The sequence below is a fragment of the Drosophila sulfurigaster genome, chromosome 3 (assembly GCF_023558435.1).
Source record: "Drosophila sulfurigaster albostrigata strain 15112-1811.04 chromosome 3, ASM2355843v2, whole genome shotgun sequence".
In the NCBI taxonomy this organism is placed as follows: domain Eukaryota; kingdom Metazoa; phylum Arthropoda; class Insecta; order Diptera; family Drosophilidae; genus Drosophila; species Drosophila sulfurigaster.
In genome coordinates, this window is record NC_084883.1 from 1,237,397 (window position 1) to 1,254,719 (window position 17,323).

General features: G+C 36.6%; 1 protein-coding gene across 4 annotated transcripts in view; it reads right to left on the minus strand.

The window, feature by feature from the left end:
* Positions 1-2,033: 2,033 nt before the first annotated feature.
* LOC133841603 (mucin-21) overlaps positions 2,034-17,323 on the minus strand; it is a 79,307-nt gene continuing 64,017 nt past the window's right edge. For all 4 annotated transcript variants that reach the window (XM_062274203.1, XM_062274204.1, XM_062274205.1 and 1 more), the window contains 2 exons: positions 9,995-10,110; positions 2,034-6,807 (listed from right to left, as the gene is read on the minus strand). In XM_062274203.1, the coding sequence (XP_062130187.1) occupies positions 4,480-6,807; positions 9,995-10,110 (2,444 nt within the window). In that variant the 3' untranslated portion in view covers positions 2,034-4,479. The remainder of the gene's footprint in view (positions 6,808-9,994; positions 10,111-17,323) is intronic.

A 17,323-nucleotide genomic window follows, 5' to 3' on the forward strand; every position in this document is an offset into this window, starting at 1 on the left:
ATTCAAGTCAAGTTGTAACAACGATTGGTTTTTCTCAGTCAGTGAAGTTTTTTCCTTTTTCGTTTTTTTTTATTATTATTTCTTGGCATGTTTTCTTTTCGCTTAACGGCGGCAGATTTGAAAAGAATTTTTGCTCGCAAATGAAATTGTTTCCTGTTAAAAGCTAAAAAAAAAGACAAAAACAACTACTACAAAATATGTGAAGCACCTCGACCAGCAGACTTCGCACACACACACACACACACACTGGGCAGGTTACCTGGAGCTGAACCTGGCACCTGCCGTCGCAACGATTGATGAAATTAAAAGGTATAAATAAAAATCTTTTTAATGGGCTGGGGATTTGGAACTTAATTTTTTAATTAAACAAGCAGCACACGGAGACACAGAATGATAACTGGCCAGGAGGAAGGGAGACAAGATACGAGTTACAGCCAAACAGGCAAACAGGCAGTCAGACAGCTATGCAACTCCGACTGCGACTGTCACTGGGACATTTATGCAAAACAGCCACCGATTTCCCTACGGCCACTTTGGTCACTTGCGCCACTTGTGTGGTCCATCCTCAGCGACTGCCACAACACTCGTTGTCCGAGTCTGTCCACGGTCTGCTGGCAGCAGTCTCAGCCAGAGAGCAGACAAGACTTCCATAACTGTGTTTGCTTTTCTTGGTCTGGGCCGAGTCTAAACACTCTTAAGGCGAGTAGGAATGAGCTGGGAGGAGAGTCTGGCATGGATATAGGGACCCGCAGCATAACATGTTAATCCCTGACTCCTGCGACGATGTCAAATGTCAGCACATGTCATTTGTCATTGGGATTGTGGCTGAAAACAGGCTGCAACTTCTTTACTTTGTCGCCTCGCCAAACATTTGTCACTTGCATTTTGGCCTGGTTGGACCACCTCAGCAGTTGCAAGCATAGAGGCCATAGAATTGGCTGGTTTACATGGTCAGCTGCATCTTTCTGGAATGTGCTGCGATGCTTGCTATGCGATACTTTTCTGTGAAAACCTTAATGGTAATGCCATTGATAATCAGTATATTTATATACTGTAATTGTAGATAATTTGTAATACACTGTTGAAGACCTCCAAAGGTAAAATAAATTTACCCTTCCGTTAGTAAATAAAATTATCGAAGAAGATAACATCATTGTTAGTTATTTTTTTAATTATATATAATTTTTATTTATACGATTTCTCTGCACACGTTTGAAAACCAAGATGAAAATGACACAAACTAAAATTAGAAAATAACACAAAATCTGCAAAATACTTTTTATTGACTGAAAAATGAAAGTGGTTAAATGTAAAAATAAGTAAATTTGTTTTCTTTGATTTTTGGAGTTATTTTTTGTTGTTGTTTATTATTAATTTATTATTTTGCGTTACTCGTTTTAATACAAAGAAATGCAATAGAATAAGATATAATGATATACGGTAGAGGAGTAAATAGTTTCACGAGAGTGAGACAGAGATAGAGACAGAGACAGAGAGAGAGAAAGAGAGAAATAGTGATATATTAAAACTGTGTAGACATGAATAAATGTGTGTGTGTGTGTGTGTGAGTTATACATGTGTGTGTTGTTTATACATAAATAATTACAAATTACAATTTACAATGCGAAATGCAAAATGGCGGTAAACAAGACAACTAAATTACAAGTATTATAATTATAAGTAAAATTAATTAATTTATTCATTAGTAGTACAGGTTGGAAATGAACATAAAAAATTACAGTTGGTGCAAATGAATTTACAAATGACGAATGAGAAGTGGCCAAAGTGCGAGACAGTTAGCTGCAATTTGGCAAAGGATTAAATAAATAAATTCTCGTACAATTAATAAAGATTTGATTTTAGCATTTTGTTTGTTTCTTTTTTCTTTTCTTTTTTATATAATATTCGTTTCGTTTGTTTGTTAACATAAAATGTTATATTACAGCAACGCGCATATAAGTACAGTAGTTCAATTTGATTCATTTTGTTTTTTGTTTTTAATTTTTTTTCTTCTTTTATTCATTATATTGTATTTCTTTTTTCAATTGCTTACTGTTTTTGTGTGTATGTGTGTGTGTAGCTCATAGTTGTTGTTCAATTTGAATGCTGCATCAATGTCAAGTTAAGTAATAATAAATGTTGAATTGTTTAATTGTTCTTCTTGTATTAAGTACACACTAATTAAATTTTCACCTAAGCAATTTGCATTAACTTTTCCATTTTCTTCATATTTTCATTTATTGTTTTGTCTGTTAATGTTTAATTTACATTCATACATATTGCTACATATAAACTTGACGCTTCAGTTTTTCAATGGCCATTTGTTAATTTATTATTGATCTTCTATAAATATTTTGAATTTTTTCATATTCATTTTCATTTTCTTTTAAATTTTCCTTTTTACTTTTAAATTTTGTTTATATATTTGGTTTGCTAATTTGTTTGAACTATTTACGTTTTGTATTTCATTATGTTAATATATATTAATATAAATATACGAGAAACAATTGTTGTTTATATTTATATATGTATATATATTTCTATATATGTAGAAAAGCAGCAGTTGGTTTTTATTTCAATTTGTTTTTATTGATTTTACATATTTAATTAATAAATATAACGTTTATTCAGTGTGAATTTTGGTGTTTGTCGTCGTATATATTATACGTTCTATATGTATATATATATATATATATATATATACTTATTGATTTGTAGCATTTTTAGTATCATTTATTTAAAAGTTTTTCTTTTATTTTGCTAAAGTTTCAGTTTTCTGATTTCCGTATTTTTTGTTTATTCAAATTTCAAATATCCAAAATTAGTTAATTGATTTAACTTTAAGTTTTCTGATTATTTTTAATCAATTTCCTGCAATGCTTCAAGTACTATCCTTTAGGATATTTTGCTGCCATTTGCAACACTGTTTTTTCGACACAGTGTTAAGCAACCCTAACAACATGCTGTTTTAAAATTCGGTTTATTTGTAGCATTTTCTCTCTGGATTTTCTCAAATTTTTCTTCAGTTGTGCCTATTAAAATTGTTTTGTTTTTTTTTTTACTTTTTAATATTTAAAGTTTTCGTTTCATATTTTATAATTTTTTTGTTTGTCTGGAAGTGTTTTGCTGTGCGAATTGGTTGTCAATTGTCTTAGTATTGTTTTGTTAGTTTTTATTTTTGCGTATGAATTTAAAAAACATTCTCATTAAATTTGTTTACTAATTTGCCATTTTGGTTTTTGGTTCATTATAAAATTTTGAAAATATATGCGTATATATATTGATTTTTGTTTGTATTTATTGATTTACTTATGTATTTTTTTTTATTTTTTTATTTTTTATATATTTTGTAATCTCATTGCTAATAAATTTAATTGATTTAGTAAACCAAAAGTCGCTATCGTATTTGCCTTACATTCAGTGCTGCAAAACATTCATTATATCATTTAGTATTCGCTGACACCGTTATTAATTTGTTTTTAATAATTACTTGATTTTATTCATTATATTTATGCAACAATTTCGGTTTTTGGTTTTACGTTTCCTTTTTGTTTTTTGTTTAGTTTTAAATAAAAATCTTATTGTCTTTCATTTATAACTATGTAGCAGTTCTGCGAGTTCTTCCATGGAACTGATTTCTTGACATTTTGTTTAAGAGCTTCAGTGTCTTTGTATGGGATAGGAGGATGGCCAGTCGAGGCAAGAATAATGTTAGTAATGTTTCAGAGCTCTAAATTGCTTGGCCAATTAATTTAGTAATTTAAGGAAAACAGTTGCTCAATTACAATTCGCAATGGTAATTGAAAAGTGTTGTTATAATTAATTGTTTCGTTTTTGTTTTGTTTTTTATTAAAATGCAAAGCATGTGTTCCAAGTTATGGCAAATACAATTTGTAGATTATTAAATTAGCATTACACAAGTGATTGCAATTAAGAATTGTTTTCATAATTACTAAAGTAATTGCTATGGTAATTATTATTGGTATTTCAGTTGGTTTTTAATACCCTCTTGCTTTGAGTACTTCGAGAAGATGAAATGTGGCCTGAGTTCTGTGCTTATAAGCATATGTGTGTGTGTGTTTGTGTGTGTGTAAAGTCAAGTGTTGCAAAGTTCTGACTGAGTTGAGGTATCAATCAGTAAGCCAAAGTTGTCGCTTACGTTTCCGATCTCTGTGGCCTGGTGCCCAAGCAACTCCCCACATATATATAAATGTTTATGTATTTATATATATATATGCATATATGCAAGTATGTATATGTATCAGTTCATTATATAGTATATCTATAAATTTATATAATTAATTGCATAATTTTCGCTTGAATTTACCTTCTATGTCACTTCATATAAATTCTTTGACCTTTCAATTAACACACATCTCGCAAGCTGTACTTGAGTAAGAGGTATGCGTCTAGTTATCGATAAATCGATATGCGATTGCAATTGCTCGATGCTACTACACTTTCAACACTTTCTCAACACTACGCAAAGTTGCGAAGACGCCGTTGACTATGATGACGCCGACGCTCGTTGTTGATCTTAATCTTGGCTATGCGTATGGATTCGGGCAGCACTGATGTGGGTGATGTGGCCAGAAAACCGCTAACAAAGGTGAGGCGACTATTGCTGCCAGTGCTGTCGATGTTGCTGCTACTATTACCGTTGCTGTTGCTGATGTCGTGCTCATTTGACACGTCCTCGAAGACATCGGGATATACGCTTATATTGTCCAGATTATCAATTTCAATATCTCCCGCCCCGTTGCGGACATAGGTCAATTGGGAATAGGGCGTGGCCAGCAGCTTTTGCGTGGACTTTCTCAGAGTTTTCTTCGTACTTGTTGCAGCCGTAACAGTTGCTGCCGTTGCTGCGGCTGCGGCTGCTGCTGCTACTGCTGATGATGATGATGTTGCCGTTGTTTGTTTTGTTTCGGCGAGACTATTATTCAGATTGCTGTTGATGTTCTTGTACACACTGAAAACCTTGTCGACTTGCAGCTTTGGTGTTGCAAGCAACACAGTTGTGGCTGCTGCTGCTGCTGCAGCTGTCCTTGAGGCAGAACTACTCTGTGCTGCTGTCGGCAACATTGTTTGGAATCGCGTGCTGGCTGTTGCACTGGTTGCTCGCAGCAATTTGTATGGTTGCTGTTTGCTGCCGCTGTCCCGAAACAGTTGTTGATGGTTTTCGTTATTGTTGCTGCTGTTGCGATGCCTGCTTTGCTTGTGTGTGCTCACTGTTGATGTTGCTGTGGTTGCTGCTGTTGCTGTCGTGTTGCCCACAGTGCTTGCCTCATGCTGCTGCGTTGTGTGCCATTTGTTGTACATTAGCGTGGCCACAGTTGCTGCCGGCGGCGTTTGTTCCAGTACCAACTGTGTGCCTGTTGCTGCTGTAGTTGTGGTTGTTGTTGTTGCTGCTGTTGTCGAGGTAGTTTTAGCCACTTGGCTGCTGCTTGCGGCCGTTGCTGCTGTTGCTCCTGTTGCTTTGGTTTCGTAGTTAGCTATTGCCTGTGTTGTGGTGAGAAACTCATTCTCATCTCCATCCTCAGTCAGCTCTGTTTCGTATTGCAGCAACTCGGTGTCATTGCCGCTGCTCGATGTTGCTGATGCAGATGCTGTTGCGAGTGTTGTTGATGCAGATGCTTCGGCTTCCAACTCTGTGATGGACGTTGCCCAGAGATTGTAGTTGCTGTTGCTGATATACGATTTAATACTGTCTTCTGCAGTTGTTGCTAGCAACATGTTGCTGGCGTGTGTGCTGCTGCTACTGCTGCTGCTACTGTCGCTGGTACTCTCACTAATCTCGCTAAAGTTTTCATTTGTTGCTGTGGGCGTGGCAGACCAAGTGGACCAGGGCTCAATGCTGCTGCTGCTGCTGCTGTAGCCATCGTCGAAGCTCGTGGAGTAGCTGCTGCTGCTGCTGCTGCTTGTGAACATATCGTCCGTGCTGGTATCAACTGTGGCTGCTGCCGTAGGTAGTTGCTGCAATTGTTGCAATTGCTGTCGCTGCTGCTTCGGTTTTCGTCCCTTTCTTCGTCGACCTTTGCGCTTGTTGGCCAGCGTTGTTGTCGACGTTTTGGTTGTTGCTACGGTTGCGGTTGCAGATGCAGATGTTGCTGTTGTTGCTGGTGCTGCTACTGCTGCTGCAGGTGATGCGTTTGTTGTTTGTTGTTTTGTCGTTGTTGCACTTTTGGCAGTCGTTTGTTTCGTTGGACTAGCTGTGACTCGTTGTTGCTGTTGCTGTTGCTGTTGGTGCTGTTGCTTGCGTCGCTGCTGTCGCCGCGCCAGCATTGAGGGATCATTGTGATGATGTCGCACCTGATGTTGCTGCCGTGTCTGCTGCTGCTGCTGCTGCTGTTGTTTTCGACCTAATGCTAATTGTTGTTGTTTTTTGTTAGTGCTACTTAGACTACTACTACTATTATGGCCATGATGCGCATGTTGCTGTTGCAACTTTTGATTTTGGTTATTCGATTTGTGGCGATTGTTTTTGTTGCGCGAGACTTTGCGATTGTTGCCGCTGCCGCTGCTATTGCTGCTGCCATTGTTGCTACTATTGCCATTGCCATTGCCATTGGCCCTCATTGCAGCTGTCTCGCGCCATTTTGGTAACGTGTGCTGATGGAAAAAGAGCTCGGCATCGATCTTATTGAACATGAAGCAGGCATCGTTGACGCTCTTGACGGTCTTGGGACCGACGGGTTTACCTCGATGCGTGAACCCGACACGTCGCTGTAGATCGACAACGGAACGGAACACGAAATAACCGTGAACGATGGTCTCGTTGAAGTAGCAGGTATCGCGCAGTTCCTTCTGCAATTATACAAATTGAAATGGGTTAGACTACAGAAGAATTGTTGTGTTGTAGTATGTATGTTATGTATGTGTATCTTCAGTTATTTTTTGTTCACTTCACAATGCAATTTATGAGCAGCATTTCCGCTGTGAAAACTTGTCCAAAATATTTTCGACAAGCAGCTTACAAGTGAGAGCGTACAACAACAGCATGGACAGCAACAACAACTGTGAAGCTGGAGTGTGTTTATTTATAAAACACTTGAAATACCAAAACGACAATCCAAATTAAACGCGGCTTCATTGTTGATGTGTCTTCTGCTGCTGTTGCTGCTGCTGTTGCTGATGTTAGTATTGTTGCTGCTGGTAAAGGTAGAAACACTATCAGTTGCCCAATCTGCTGTTATGATTCTGTTTTGAATTAAAGTGTTGCAGATGACGCAGATAAAGATTTCAACTCAACATTTAACAATTATGCCATATTTAGTCGAGACACTTTATCTTATTTTTTCCCTTTTAGCCAACTCTGATGGTATTTATAGGTTTTAATTGCTATTTTTGAACAGCTTCTCAGTGGGCACTTCACTCAATTCTCATTCCTCAGCTCAGAGTCTGTGTGTGAAGCATTTATTTATTTTTATATCAAATCGCGCTACTTGCTTCAGTTCTATTCTTCACATTTCTCAAGTGTGCTCTAAACGCTATTTAATTATTTTTAAAAACTAGCTTTTTGAGTTGATTGATTAGTGTCAAATTGCAATACAACATTTGCGTTTGATATTCCTAAAATATTGAAAGTTACATCAACAAAAAGTGACAGCTGAAGGCCATAGAAAAATTGAAAAGAGAGTGTACTTTTTACTGAAGAGGATGATACTAAAAGATGAATTAGTATGGTAAATAAAATACTAAAAGTGAATAAATACTAAATTGTAATAAAGGAAGTCAAAGATTTGTTCATTTAAGACAATTACAGAGTAAAGAACTTCTCAGATTGTATAATTTTTACAAATTTGAGCTATTTTGATTATCTGCAATTCTTTACGAGATCAATTATATTACTTGCTTCTACTAATACTATTCAGCAACAGAAAGGCCTTATATATATTATATAGACATCAATGAAAAGAAATCAATAACTTATTCCTATTCAATGTTTATGAAAGAACTAAAAATGATGACTAAAGTCTATGACACTCAGGTTGAGGCATGTTGTGTCCACTCGTGGTTGAAGTGATTCAGTTCAACTTTATCTAACGTATTGTAACCTCAACCCAATCATGTGTCACAAATATTGACCTTCAATGAAACTGTAAATACATTTTTTATAAGACATCATAAAAATAATAATAATAAAATCACAGTATCAGAGTGCAAGTGTGAGAATGAACACTCGTAACATATTTGCACATGAATTCATGTTGGATTTATGGCCATAATCGAAAGCAATAAAATGACAAGTGCAAGTTTTGACCTTTGTTGCTCTATTGTTGTAAGATTTCAATGTTGATGTTTGCACAGCTCGATTGAGGCTTAACTAACTAACTAACTGTATGAAAGGACATTGAAATATTTTCGCAATTACAGCATTACGAATTTGCCACGTCATTTGATTGATTGATTAGATATATCAAACTGATATAGAGGCGCGTCGGATGTCGTCGAGTGTGTCTATTTGTTGTTTGAATAGTCAATGATTTTTATGCGAGCCACTCAACTGACTGCTGAGTGCGTATTTATTCGACTGACATTGAAAATTATCTGCCTCAAAAACTGTTACAATGTCTCAAAAATACAAAAATAGTAAACTTCGTTGGAATTTCACCAAGTTTCAGATGCATGAGAACAGTTGCAATTTGGAGCTGCCAACGGATACATTCAACTTTTCTCAGATTGTGCGTTTTGTTATGCAAATATTACGCATTCGCCGCGTTAACAGACAAATAACTGGAATATCTGTAAAAAACTCTGTGCCAGTTTATTTATATTTCTCAAGCAATTTGTTGTCTCGCCCCAAAGTTATAAGCAGTTATTATATGTATATTTATTTATGTTTATGTGCCTGTAATTGCATTTGAAATTTCAATATTGTAATAAATATTTTTGTTTTCTGTTGTCGCGCGTTTTCCATGACAGAATTGGTGCAACTGCAACAGGTTTTTCCCTGCTTACAATCGAGTCGAAATTATGTAAAGTGAACAACTAATAGATTCTCTGTTATAGAGCAGTGAAAGGGACTTAATTCTGATGTGATTGTTGTGAAATATTCTGAATATGTAGCTAATAAAATACTTTAAATAAATATGTTAAAATATATATCCTATTTGAACGACTTTGACTACTGCTCTACACTGTATACCTTACACTTACAGGGTATAAACAAAATGAAAATTTATTTAGTGCAACTGTCTGAGCTGGCGCTTAGCTGGCAATTTATGCAATTTGGCCAAATCGTTCAAGTATCATAGCCATTGTCGTCGTTGTAATCGCACTCGTTTGCATAAAACCATTATGTGCTACATGCCATAAATTATAGTGTTTGCACAGTTAGTTTGCATAAAGCGGCGGCATTTCAAGTACAATGCAATTCAATCCCAATTGCGTTTCAATGTAATCACACATTTTATGCAAAGAAGTGTGGGAGAGGGGGAGAAGGAGAAGGGGGCCTTGGCCCTAAGTACACATCATTATTGTATGTGCGATAAGATGCGAGTACTGGGAAACAGAATTTCATGGGAGAATCATGAAAAAGAACTTATGAGTACATTCGAAGAGAGTCTTGTCAAAGTCATCGCAAAATCGTATTAAAAGCATCATTTTGTAGCTTGAGTTAGACTAAAGTCATTAAGAATTTGGTTGTGATCAGATAAAGATTGTGGAAGTTATTTAATAAATGATTTTCGGTTCTTAGTTGTTTTGTCTGACAATCTGAAAAAAGTTTGTACTATCTAGTGGATTTTCAATGTAAACCAAATATTGTCTTTGGTATATTTCAGTATATTTTTCGGTATACGAGTTTGTTATATTTCTAGAAAATTACCGCGCACAGTTTCTGATTTTATTAAAGTTGTGTAGCCGGTATTTCGACTGTAGCTTTCTTACTTGTCAAAATATACTCTGTATATATACATTTTATAGATTGCAATCAAAGTGAATAATAGTTGGTTATCAGATACACCAAAAATGATATTTTAGTCTTACTTACCATGCCAACTAATCTCCAATTGTCGTTGAAACACAAATATCTTTGCGTTTCTTTTGCGTACAGTGCTATTTTGAATTCGTTCACAAAGTCCGAGAGGCCGACTATCGTTATATTTTCTGTAAAAATATGAAAGGTAATCAACGAACGTCAGTCAAATCTGTGGATCTTTTAATTGACGTAAATATTTGGCTGTTCAAAACATTTTTTAATTAAACGCAAACACGGATGTGATGTGATTAAGCGTGTCAAGAGGGGGAAACTGATTTAAATATGTAAAAGGAACGTGCTTATTATCATAAGTCGCAGTCAGTAATAGTAAAAGTTTGTACTTTACTCAATAACAGGGGCCACGCCCCTTTACACGTGTAGAAAACTCGATCGCACTGTGTTTCATCTCAAAAGAAATATTTTTTTATATTGTGTAATTATTAATTTCTCACCTTTTTATCAGCCTAATGGAAAACTAGTTTTGTAATATTATTTGTTTGAATGTTTTTTAAATATTTTTTTGTAAACATTTTAGTTGGTATAGATCAAAGAGATTTAACTATTTAAAGTGAATTTTACCCAACTTTTTTAATTTATTTTAAATATTTAATTTAGTTAGGGAAACTGTAATTTGCAATATTTAATTATAAAATAATTTTATTATATTTCGATTAAACCATTTTTAGAGTAACATTAGAAGAACTAATAGCAAGAATGGTTCGTTTTAAGTTACTTTCAAACCAGATGCTATGTTGTCGCGTAGTCTCAAATTTTCGCACCATTCCAATAGTGTTGGAATCACTGTGACTTCGCAGTGGAATTTTGTGAAGAATTTGGACTTCTGTTTATCATCAACGCTGTGTACGATGTTTGCTTAACAGTTAACAAACTCTGAAGACGTTTCAAGGTATGCTGCGTTCTAATTTTAAAAGACTGTCTGCAGATGCAACTTGTGGCTATATAAAGACGTGCTAGCGGAGAGGAGAGGGGAATGCATAACCCAAACTCAAACTCAAACTCAAGTAGCTATAGGCCAGAGATAGTCACTCTCTCACTCTACTAATTATAAACTAACAATGTATTATTGGCCCCGCCCCAATCGGTGGATGCGTCAGGGCTATTGAACTTCAACGTTGTGGCAGGCAACGTCGTTTGGTGGCAGAGAGCTGCACAAAAGTCACTAATAAGTAAAGCACTTGAATGGAGCCGAGAGGCAGCAAAAGAAAGGCAGCCACTCGAGTTAGATTGATAGGTGACTCTGGGTTCAGCTTCAGCTTCAGCTTCACCATCAGTTTCAAGCGAAGAGACTGAGACTCAGACATCAGCAGAACCAGACCCAGACCCAGACCCGGGTTGACTTCGACAGCGGACTCCCTTCCTTCCTTCCTTCTCCTCCCCGTGACATCATCGTCTGCCAGTAATTAAATTTATGCACAGAAATTCTTGGCAAAAGTTGCTGCCAGACCCACGCATTGAATGGAAGGGTGAAGAGGGGCGGTCAGGCGGACAGGCGGATGGAGGGACAGAGGAACTCTCTAGGGAGCTCTCATATTTCATAAGCCGGCACCGAGCCGAGGGCCAGTGCGCTTGAGTGAGTTTTGTGCTTCACACCTTTGGCCGGCTGCAGTGGCAAGCTGGTAAGCTGGCATGCTGGCAACCTCGCAGCGTGGCAAGCTGACTAGCAGACTGACTGACTGACTGACTGACTGACACTTGTGCCAACTAACCAGTTGTTGGTGGCTCCTTTTGTTGTTATTGTTGTGATTCATGGCGCGTTCTCATAACTTATTGATTTCATTAGTTTAGTGACACATGTGAGAGTACTCTGAAGTTTGCACTTCTGAGTGCATGCCTCGCACTTGCCACTTGACTACTTGCAACACACCTGCCCGCCATCGTGCCGCATGCCTTCATTCCTCTCTCGTTATTCTCTCTGACTCTTGTTGCCTTAGACATTTTTGTTTGTTTTCCTTGCAATGGAGAATTGCATGGAGTATGAAGTTGTTGCTCTTGTTCCTCCCTTCTCTTTCACTCAATCATTCCCTCTCTCTCTCTATTCTACTAACTTGCTCCACACGAAGCTAGCCATTTTGCATTGTTTATCTTGCGCTTTTCCAGGGGGTTCTCAATGGGCTTTCAGTGAATACGTTTCCCCTTAGTATCGTTAGCTGATGAGCAATTGTGCCAGATACAATATCTAGGAGTAATGGCAACTAGGAGAATGTTATTCTAACTGCATTTCTCAACTCGAGGTATGGAGTAGAGAGTTTTATATTAAAGAGCGATGGTCTTATCAAGGTCTTAAACACTAAAAATCAAAACTTTGGTTGTGTTAAAGTATCATAACTTTAAGTGTATCAATCATTGGAAATATTTATAAATCTTTGTATAAAGTATAATTTTCATTTAATATTGAAGAATAGAACTGTTTAGCTTTGGAGTCTGTGCCAAAAAATAAATATAAGCGACTAAAGCTGCCCAAATACAATATTATAGTATGTTTATTTTTAAATCTCCCCTGCTACAAAAATAAACGAAGCTGTTTTGGGCTCAAATGTTTTCACGACAAAATCACATCAAATGCATTTATGCTTGGAATTTTTATAGGCATCGATGGTAGATATTTTAAAGATTTCTGTTCGGTTTGTTTTTCACTCAATAAAAAGCTACGATTGGGCCACATTTTTGCCGCAAGTTATTAAGTTTTTCAACTTCGTTGTTGTTGTTGGAGTTTCTAATTAAGTTATTAGTCACACAGTGTGGAATTTTGTTGCTTGCAGCTCGCCGAAGTCTGAGTCTCGAATTTATGATTTTGTTTTCCAGAATGGGAATGGGCGTCGGTTGAGTATCGATATCGATACATTCTGATCTATGCACTTAAAATGCATCACCATAAATATGGCAAAATAAAACATTAGGTCCCGAAGCCCTAAAGCTCTTCTAATTGTTAGATCCCTATCATCTCAGACTGAGATTTTAGGCTCGTTATGGTTATGGTTATAGTCATCGTTGTGCTTTGTGGAGGCGTTTTTGAGTGGTGGGTGTGTTTTGTTTTCTTTTATGAATTAAGTATTTATATATTTTTTTTGGGACTAGTTCTTAAAGTTCAGAAAGAAATTAAAGTTGTACTAAGCTCTTCCAAATGAAATTAATACTGTAGATCAAATACTAAAAGATTTCTTTGATTTAAATATTTTCTAAAATTGGCATTCATCATATAAAGATTTGAAGAACAAGTGCTCCAATTAAAGTAACCAACATTTTTATGCACACACATATATCACACTTTATGGAGTTTTATCTCTTTTTTAAGCGCATTTTTAGCTGATATCCATTTATGGTTGGACCACCAACTGCGCCAAAGCCGCTAAAAATCTTGATATATAATGTCAAAACTCTCAAAATGTGACATGTAAGATCATTATAAGAAACAACAAGAGCGACAAAAGAATACAGGTAAAAACAAAAAGCATTCACAAAACAAATAATAAAAATAAAAAAGCTGATATAAAAATACAATAACAACTACGATAAAAACAGTTTAATCAAATATGCAAGCAATGAGGCTCATCAACATAAAATTAAAAAATCATAAAATGCTAAACTGCACAGCATGAACAAAATTCAAAAATTGAAGAGAATCCCAATCCGTATCCAAATCCGAGAATTCGAGAATCGGGCTCCACAAATCTGACAACAAGCTGGGGCGTCAAAATGCCGCCTAATTGCGGCACATGGTTGACTGAGGAGCAGAGGAGCACGCTGGAGGAATGCCAACTGATTTTAATGACCTTACGATGTGCGCGTCATACACACACACACACACACACACATTCACACACACGTATTCAGGCTGCTTGGTCACTTTGTCATTCCATCAGCGTGATAAGCATCAAGCATCAAATCAACTATCGCCCCCATGCCGTGTGCCCCGAACCCGACCAAAAATTATGGATCTCACGTAAAGCTTCCAGCCAGCATTTGATTGAACCCTATCGAGATTATAATGGTGGGCGTATTGGCGATGGAGTTTAGTTTGATAAGCATAAATTGCCGCTTATCTATCAGCAGTAAACCACTTGAATCGATCTCTATGATAATGCCATGTCTTGTGGTATATTTATAATCTAATATTGCTTTTCTCAATTTGCTTTCACTTTCTCTCTCTCTGTTTGCTGGTAGGAGAGTTTACAATCGATCATTACGATTTCAGAATTTATCGATTAATTATAAGTATTATCCCATAACATTAACCTGAAACCCAAACTATCATAAATTCAGTGATGTAGCTATAATAAATATTCAAGCGCATAAAATTATTTAATAAATGATTTTGTGCATTATGAATGAGTTTAGAAATAATATTCATTTTTTTAATAATCAATCAAATCAATAATATTAAAACTAAAAATATTATATAAATGAACTGCACTGAACTTCGTAAGGCTTAACTTGCCTTTGGAATTTTAAATTTTTGGTACGGTTTATCAACATTTTAACTAAATATATAAAAATGGTACAAGTGAATTATATAGTAACCATATCCGCACATAAACAATTATTCATCAGTATTGATAGTATTCATAACCATGATATCTACTTGATAAGGCTCATATGGAAATTATAAGATTTTGCTTCCCTTCGAGATTTTCCAGTAGGAAATATTAAAAAAAAACACATGAATAGAAAAGAAAAAAGAAAAAGCGCTGGACTTGTTATTATTATCTCGTTTTTTTGATAACCCTTAATAGAGTGCATATTTTTTGTATATTTTTTTTTTGAGTATTGATAAATTTGTTGGAAAGCTTGCTCGAACTTTATCCTTGTAAGTGAAAGCCTCTTGCATGGTGCATTTTAAAAATTTTCAAGGTTTTCGTTCTCTTCTACATTTTTCGAGTAGGAAATACTTTAAAAATAAACTAACAGAAAACAAATAAGAAATTTGCAGTCGAGTGTGCTCGACTGTGAGATACCCGCTACCCATTTTTAATAAAGGCAAAATATTGCGGTATTATTTTCAAAATATACCAAAATACTACAAAATACTGAAAATATACAAAATGCTATGTTTGGTATATCGATATAGTACACCATTCAAAATATACCATAGACGGCACAATGTACCAGATTGTCCGCCAAATCAACTAAGAGCCCTAGTAAGTAGGTTTTTTTGCCCATACAAAAGTATTTCTTTAATAACTTCGACAATTTGTATCTGATCGCAATCGAATTTTCAGGAATCATAACTACTATAGTAATTATAATTGTTCGTGGCAAAAATTTGAAACAAACTTGATCTGCGTGCAAACATAACAAATACTGTCGAAAAAAAATTATAGCTCTATCTCTTATAGTCTCTGAGATCCAATGTTTCATACGGACAGACGGACAGACGGACATGACTAGATCGTCTTGGCTGTTGACGCTGATCAAGAATATATATACTTTACAGGGTCGGAGATGTCTCGTTCTACCTGGCACAAAGTTATAATACCCTTCTACCCTATGGGTAGCGGGTATAAAAAGAACGGGAAACGAAGCATGGGCTTTATGACTAACCTTCAATTCTACTTTTCTAATGACTTGTAATAGAGTCCATATTTTTTTTTATCGATTACATGTGTGTCGACAAATTTGTTGGAAAGCTTGGTTGAACTTTATCCTTGGAAGTGGAAGCTACTTGCATGGTGCATTGGCCCCGTTCCAGGAATGTTGTCTGAGGCGTCTGGCAACGCATTCCCATATGCAATATTCCCGGAACTTTTGCGCTGATGCTGGCAGAGCAGACGGACAGCAGGCGGGCGACGTCTTAGATTACGCGTTCGTATTTTGACTGCGAGGTCTAAGTAATGGCTTTGGCAACAACAACAAAAACAACAATAACGAAAACAACAATAACAGCTGCGATTTGTCACATGGTGCACAACTAGTCGCCATTGCGAACGCCATAGGAATCGCCATTGGGTGGACGGTTGGAAGTAAGTATGTGGCAGTAGTAGTAGTTGCATGTTGCAGCAACCAGCAACAAGCAACCAGCAACCAGCAAGCGACAACAACTCGGCATCGCATCGCCAGTTATTGACGTTTTGTCACGTTTCCTGGAAAAAAACCGTTTTATTTGCTCGTCGCTCGCTTTGGTTTGTTTTGTAAGCCGATGCCACAAAAGCAAAACAAACTGCAAATGCAACAACAAGACGTCGAGAAGAAGGAAAAGGAAAACAAACTTCAACTTGAAGCCGTTGCACTTGCAACCTCCCGGCTGCCACTTCCTCCTCTCCCTGCCTCTTCCTCTCCCTCCTATGTGCTGAAGTGCTGAAGTTGGAGCCCTGAGCATATCTCACTGGCGACTCAAAACAGCGCTAATTGCATTGGCACGCCCGCCAGGGGAGAGAGGGAGTGTTGGGCAGAAGGGCACATCAGGTTGGCTGGGGAAGGGGAGAGGGTGAGGGGAGGGAGCTCGAATAATTAGCGCCATTTAATGTGGAGCGTACTCGACTTTTACGCACGATTCCTGCACTGACGCCACTCAAATTGGCCCAGGCGGAGGCCACAGTGTCAATGAGTTAATTAGCGCACGATTTGTCGCCCCCACAGAGACCCCAGATCGGAGACCCAAGACGATAGACGAGACCAGAGCTTCGACTCTATAGAGACCACAGAGCAGGCCACTAAGGGCCATAGTAACCGAGTGAATGTCTGTCTGTGTGGGTGTGTGTTTGACACTTGGGTACCAAAAAACAAAACAAAACAAAAAAATCAAATCTGTTTTTATTAAAGTCATCGTCGCACATTTCTGGGTCAAATGCGTCTGCCCCTCTTCCTACTTTGACCCTCTGTTGTATAATTTATGTTGCGCTGATTGCATTTTGTAGTCCACAAAAAGCGCAATTAAAATTATTGAAAAAAAATTTAGATAAAAATGTAGATATTTTCGTTTGCTGCGCGCCCTTTGTTTTTGTTGTTCGCTTATTTTCAGACTGATCAAAATTGATTGAAATGTGCATGCACATCATAAAATGAAAATGGAAATGAATCTAAAGATGAAACTGCTAAAAGGCATTCGTTGTCACATTCCAAATCCACACAAAACATCTGAATATTTTAATGTAATCTTGCAGCTAGACTGATAATCTTTTATGCGCGTTTTATGTTTTATTAACGCACTTAATGATGGCCAAAAATGTTGGTATTTTCATAAACTGGAGAATAAGATCCAGTTAAATCTACAATTCAAGAAATTAATCTTCAAAAAAGTATTTGAATATTTCCATAATAGAATACAAAATTAAAAAATTTCAAATTTCAACTGAAATCTATTTCAGTTCTTCAACACGAAGTAAT